The 7,051-nt window shown below is 38.8% G+C and overlaps 1 protein-coding gene and 1 long non-coding RNA gene across 2 annotated transcripts in view; both read left to right on the top strand.

Moving 5' to 3' along the window:
* Positions 1-6,489, top strand: part of LOC118324870 — a 7,921-nt gene extending 1,432 nt beyond the window's left edge. The window contains exon 2 of the long non-coding RNA XR_004796576.1: positions 5,916-6,489. This is a non-coding gene — a long non-coding RNA (uncharacterized LOC118324870). The remainder of the gene's footprint in view (positions 1-5,915) is intronic.
* Positions 270-1,970, top strand: cebpb (CCAAT enhancer binding protein beta). Its single transcript, XM_035657362.1, has one exon. The coding sequence runs from the start codon at positions 916-918 to the stop codon at positions 1,468-1,470; it is 555 nt and encodes a 184-aa protein (XP_035513255.1). The 5' UTR covers positions 270-915; the 3' UTR covers positions 1,471-1,970.
* Positions 6,490-7,051: the final 562 nt, after the last annotated feature.

The raw sequence follows: 7,051 nt of genomic DNA, 5'->3' as shown, positions 1-7,051 counted from the left end.
TTAAACAATAATAATGTATATAATAATAATTTAAACAATAATAATGTATATAATAATAATTTAAACAATAATAATGTATATAATAATAATTTAAACAATAATAATGTATATAATATTAACATATACATCCGACTTTGGTGTAAAAACACTTAAAACTATAAAAGGACTGAATTAAATATCCACCGTGAAGAGCTGTCATCAGTCTCCACCATTGGGTTTAAATTAACCGCGTTGCGTGAGTTCTCGCGAGATCTGAGCAACAGCGCCCCCTTGTTTGTGTGTGAGCAACCGACGGGAGGTAATGGGACTACTCCGCGGCTAACGATAGCAAGGGAACACAAATAGGGATTTTAATTCACTTTGGGGTCTCCGCTGGCACTCTGGGGGTCCACCAAACGCTGCAGGAGGACATACTTTCGCATAAACCCTCGGATTTGCTGCCGTATTCCCGTCGAGGCGAGCGGCGCGAACGAAAGAGTCCCGCTAATCCCGAGAAGAGGGCGGAGCGGCCTGCTTTTGTAGCCGGCTCACGGTGCACCTCAGGCGGCCAAGCGCTGCCACCAGAGCCCGGTGCTTCCGCTGGCTTATTTTTCTCCACACCAACAAAAGGCATCAAATCTCGCAACTCATTTTTATTTAACTAAGCAGAACCTCTCTCTAACATACTCCTCTTCCCATCGGCGTGCAAGCTGTCGCCGTTTTCCCCCCAAAAAGAGGAGCTTTTTCACGCCCGGGGCGGCCTGTTTTGTTTTCGAGCCGCCTTTGAATCTCCGGCGAACAATAACACACAACAACCCTCCTTTAACGAGCCTGCTCGGGGGGGTGGAGGGGGGGTTGCAACGGTGCTGGGATCATAAATGCATTATTGTGTGACACCCGCTCCGGTATGGACGTGAAACCCCGGGACGAGCATGCATGTGGGGTATGGATTTATCACCGGGGGAACGACTGCAAACCGGAGCCCTTCACCACCGAATCACCCCCCGTTTGAGGATGTCGGGAGCCGCTGCTGCCGCCGCCGCCGCTGCTGCTGCTGAGAGAGACGACAGCCAGGAAGACGTAAAGATGGAGAACGGGTCGTCTGGTTTTGACATGAGGTCCTACCTTCATTACCAGTCCACCAGCGGCAGCCTTGGGAACATCTCCACCGCGTCCTCCACTTGCTCCAGCCCGCCCGGCACACCTGCCCCGTCAGGTAAAAGCAGGTCGCCGTCGCACGGTGGCAAAATGTCCAGCGGGAAGTCAAAGAAACGCCTGGACAAGGACAGTGAAGAGTACAGGGTGAGGCGGGAGAGGAACAACCTCGCCGTGAGGAAGAGCAGGGATAAAGCCAAAATGCGCAACTTGGAGACTCAACATAAAGTGCTGGAACTGGCTGCGGAGAACGATCGTTTACAAAAGCGCGTAGAGCAGCTGTCCAGAGAGCTGGCCACCCTGCGCAACTTGCTCTCTGCCACCGGACAATGTTAAAATTTATAGATAGAAAACCTCCACCAGAGACTCCACACGGATCTCTGGTTTTGTGTCTAATCATTGATGGACTTTAGAGCCGGAGGTGATCCACTGAGCTAATGCTGAAAAACGGTACGCTTCACAAGTGAAGACAGTGACCACAGTTTACAAGGACACTTTGAATGGGACTGAAGAAGTGGGTGCATGGATTGCGCAATCATTCACGATTCTTCACATGTCACTGTAGCTTTATTCTCAGATGTAATTTTTTTGTGTGTGTATGCAGTATTTTCTGTGCAGGTTTTACATACATGAGAGTGAATTTCTACATTTTTTTGTGTGTATCTGGAGCAATGGTTGTCAAGGGAAGAGTTGTGCTGCAGTGAAATGATGCAACTCTTTGTAATAGTATTGGCAATGAATGAAATAAGTCTAATTATTTAATATTGAAAGGGGAAATGCATTAATTGTACTTGATATTTTATTGAATTAAACAGATTTATACTTTGTTTAAACAATTTCATTTGTAATTTCTTATTTTTCTGTCCCTTTTTTGAAGCAGGTGTCGGCTGAGACAGACAGACAGACATGCTTGCCTTTAAATATTCACATCATAGTCAGACTGTGTATTACAATGTATTTCAGTTATAGTGAAGATAACAAGTGGCTCGACAGTAAGGCACATTTGCAATCTTTTAATTCAGGCCAATATACCGAAATGGAAAGAGACGGTAACATATTGTAGGAATCTTATGTTTCTTTCTAGACACTGAGTGTAATTTTATAAATCTAGTCGTCACCAGTAAGGCTACAGACATTTTAATAATTCCTCGGATCACCATCATCGCCATTCGTTATCATTTATGGTTTCCACAAAGCTGAAAATGGCTTTCACTGGTTGGATCAGCACACCTGTGGTAGATAGAAACTTCAGTTTCTGTATTGAGAATATAAAATGAGGATTAATGTGTGAAATTCTGTTTTTGTATTTCATTTAAATACAATAGAAAATCATTTGGTTTATGTCTGACAACAGACTCTCCACACTGTTACTGGGTAACTTAAATCTGTGTTTACTCATTGATTGGACGCAAAAGTCCTCAGATCCTGAAATATATCCAACAAACCAACCAATTTATACTGAAACGATACTGCTGAGAGCAGCAAAAAAAGAAGAAAAAAAAAGACTCTGCACGCAGCACAGAAATGTTAGCTTTATCTTTAGCACACGGCTCTGTCAATAGTCTGCTGGGTCCACTGGCCCAGAGAGAGGTTCAAGGTTGCATAGAAATTAATCAGCAACTAAACTCCTCACACCACCTCAGGTCTCGCTTCAACAGCCAAGACCTGGGAGAGATATGAATAATCCTGAGCAAACCTTGTTCAGACCTCAAGTGGAAAACCCTCAGCAGAAAATGTAGAAGTTAAAAATGGGAGTGACAAAGGAGGTTTCACCAGACATGATAGATAAGTTGACAATTGGTTTGCAGTGGAATTTACCAAGCCCTCAGAGTGCATTTCACTGTGTGCACAAAGTGAAACATATCTGCAGTGAGCAAAGCAAACCCCAGACAGATAGGATAAAGAAAAGAGGCATGGTTGGATTTGAATGTAATCCACGATATTTCAGGGTGGGGATTGTTTTCTAACTCCCGCTTCAAACAGGGAAGAGGTAAAAAAAGAAGAAAAAACCCAACCTCTGTTAATGTTTTATAAGGAGACACGTACAATGGCGCTGAAAAGTTATGTTATAGCCTCCAAATAATGCATAAAAAGTGTGATGTTTGTGCTGTGAGGGATGACATTTTGAATACAGTGGATATTTCAACACACTCAATGATGGAACAGTTTAGCTTTTAACTGTTGTGCAATATCCTCCCTTTCCAACACATCATCACTTGAAGAATGCTACACCCACATTTAAATAAGACATTGTTATCCTCCAAAGCACACAGGACAATAGCTGTAAGTAGCTGTGGCCTGGCTTTAAGCTGCACTGGGAACAAAATAATGAAATAAAAACACAATTAACACAACCACAGTAATGTGTGAGATAATATATGTTAATAATTTAGCATCCAACACTCCCTGTGACTTTTTTCAGGGCAGATGTTGCTCTCGCTGCTCTGGTTTTAAGCTGTCAGCGCTGGCACAGATTCAATCACACATTCTAGGCATTCTTTTCTTCGATGACCCCTCATTTCCTAACGTAGCCCCACGCAGTCTTTTCCCTGGTCTTGGCTCACACGCTGACAGGAGAGAGGGAAATTCCCACACAGGATGACCTCTTTTCTTCAAAGTTTAGCCCAGCCCCCTTTCCACATTTTACCGTCAATGGGCAGTGTCTGTCCGTAAAGTCCTTGTTGCATCACAGCCCCTCCACTGGCCAACTGGCCTCCTAAAAAAACTCCTCTGATAAAGCAATACAAACACATGCACACACACGCGCGCGCGCACACACACCTGTCACTCCAATGTTCACTCTGTACTAGTTGTTGAGAAATTGAAGGATTTTAGTTTTTAGCCATGAGTCATTTTAGTATATTCTTTTGACGCTTATAAGAAGTTTTTTGTTCCTCAAAAAACATTTCCTTCAACGTTGTATCAGATTGTATTTTCCAAATTAATCACCAAGTTTAATGATGACAACGTATGCTTATATCCTTATATCCAGATTTTCTTGCTGACTGCACCACGTTACACAAGCGTGTTGAAGTAAAATTACACTATGGACATGGAAGGTAATTTTAAAACAGGTATAAGTTCAGATTAATGTAAAGAGTTGCAACAGTTAGTTGAGTTATTGATTAGTTGATCTCTAACTCTTTTTGATTGTGAAATAATTGTTATAATTATTTTTTAAGCAAAAGAAAGTCAAATATTTGCTTTTTCTAGCTTCTCAAATCTGTGTGAAATTATAAAAGGGCATTTTATAGACAAAACCATTAATCAGTAATGAAAGTGAACAAACCTCCAGCTGTTGTTGGTTTAGTATACACAATGAGGCAATGTCAGTTGCCTCATAACATCACTTTATTATCACAATTGCAATAATATAATTACATAGAAATGACTATTATCTGTTTATTTGGTTTCAATTTGCAGCCAAAAACTACTTTTTTACATATATATTTAATAAATTTTATTACAGCATCCAAATCCCATTAAAACACCCAAACTAACTACACGTTAGTCTCGTCCATCTCTCTATATATTTCTCTTAGTATGAGTCTGACTTCCCTTTGTCTATAGAACTCAACCGCAAACACGCACTGGTTCTTACTGAAGATACTAATCATTAAAAATAGATGACAAATACCTACTTTCATTTTTACGGACAGAGCTCAGTAATTTCCTAAAACAGTTGGTTGCTGTAGTTATTCGCAAACTTTATTCAAACAAGAGTAAATAGTCTATTTGTTTGGGACCATTTTTAGCCGCAGATTAATATACATATTTTGCTCCAGCTGGACAGTGTGTGTGGGACTGAATCAAAATAAACTACAGTGCCGTTCATCATAATGAAGACACCTATCACCCAGTGCAACAGTGTGGCTCATTGGTGTGGTTTTAATTGTAATGGAGCTTCATGGCACAGAAGAATAAGTTATTATCAGGCTTTGGTCCACACAGACAACTCTTGTTAGTAAACTTAAATGTTGGTTTGGGTCTTTTTATTATATTTTATCTCCCAGATACACAGATCTTTTTTTGCAGTTTCATATCCACCTGATTACAATTAAGCTGTGGAGTACGTCAAAGCTCTGTTCTGGGTCCTGTTTTGTGTTGTTCTGCCAATTTTTTCCTTTAATGTCTTTAATTATCTTAAAGTAAATGCAGATGGAACATAATTGGTTATTTTTAACCTGATTAAACTCTAAAATGTTTTATTATCTGACTGAACAGACCGGGAGTCAACTTTGATTCTGGTCAGTTTTTTTGAACAACAGATTAAAAGAGAAGTTGTGTTGTTCCTTACATTTTAGGATCCATCCACTTCATGTCACAGGCTGACTTATAACCAGAGCTAAAATTAATGATCATATGACTCCAAACTTAGAGAACTTGAACTGACTTGTAGTTAATTTTAGAGTAATTCAGGACACTTCGATATAGAAATAAGTTGTGTAGAAATATTTGAAGCTTTAGTTTCTTTATTATTGTTGTAGTATTCTAAAGAATCTTTTATCTGTGTTATATAAACCCTATTTGCTCACTTCTTAAGAATTTTAAAGCAAAAGACGATTGACCAACATGGACTTTCTTATCATTTTTGAGTCTAGACCAAAGAACAAAATGTGGTCAAGATGTCTAGGCCCCTAAACTCTGACATACTATGGAAAGCAGCCAAACTTGTGTCATATTTTTAACCACAATTAAAACATAGATTGACACACATATTTCTAAATAAGATTGCTAAGTGTTGGTGATTTTAACACTGTGATTTTGGGTGTTTATTACAGTTCCTCCTCTAAGTGAAAGGGACACCGGATATCCGGACCATGGGTTGTAACGGGAAGCCAGACCGCCTGAGCTACGGTAAATGGACCCGAACATGATCCGTGTCTTGAAGTGCACCAAGATTTCAACATATTTTGTTCACTTCTGCTATTTTGCTGTAGATGACAGTGAAAACTGACGTGCAGAAATGACTTGCAAGTGTCACTGCCCATATCTTGTGTAACACCAGGCCATCCTTGCAAAATGACAAGAGTTCATTTCAATACACTCCATGTGTGAAAGTTTAATTGATGCGTTACGCAGAGGGATCAAATATTTCCTTACTTGATACAGAACACTGTAATGATGTATAATTAACAAATCAATTTATACATTAATATGTAAATTAAGAACTTTACTTGCCACTGGGTTTTTACACAATTTTTGGAACCTGATGGGAAAAAAGTTGAACGTTTAAGTGCCGTTTGGGACAAAATTGTGATTAAGGTGGTTTAGTTGCCTCTCACGTTAAAATAATTTAAAAAATATAAAGATTTCATCACTGTTTCAAAAAATAAATGAGTTGCTTTACCACTGCATGATCCCCCAGAATACATTTGGATTTATTTGAAAAGTTGATTCGGCACTCACCATTTCATTAAGTGACACGTGCTCTGTTAAAATGTGACCAAATTCTGATTATTTTTCAATAGTAGTAGTTTACTGATAAAAGAAAGTAGTGATATAGGACATACTCTCATCGTTTACTTAAAAGTAGCAATACCACAATGCAAAACCATCCTATTATGATAGGAAATTTCAACTTTAACAAGGAAGATACATATTTTCAAGCATTATTTAAGTTACAGGATGTAGAAATGCCCTAGAAATATTATTATATATACAGTATATTGTATTATTGTATCAATATTACAGATGCACATCATTAAAATGTTTTATTTGGTTGAGAATGAGCAAAAATAGTGACTTTAATATATTGTAATATAGTTTAATCTAGAACAATGCATCACATTTTACAAGCTGATCATATGATTTGTATGTAAAATCTTAATATGTAAAGTAAATGTAGCTGAGTAGAAAAGTATAAGAATATTTCCTTCTAAACTGTATTGTGTAAAGTAAAAAATACGATTTTATT

This window comes from Morone saxatilis, unplaced genomic scaffold (assembly GCF_004916995.1).
Source record: "Morone saxatilis isolate NCDOM2014 unplaced genomic scaffold, NCSU_SB_2.0 Contig15, whole genome shotgun sequence".
In the NCBI taxonomy this organism is placed as follows: domain Eukaryota; kingdom Metazoa; phylum Chordata; class Actinopteri; family Moronidae; genus Morone; species Morone saxatilis.
The sequence above is the reverse complement of the archived record's forward strand: the minus strand, read 5'-3'. Positions and strand labels throughout refer to the sequence as shown.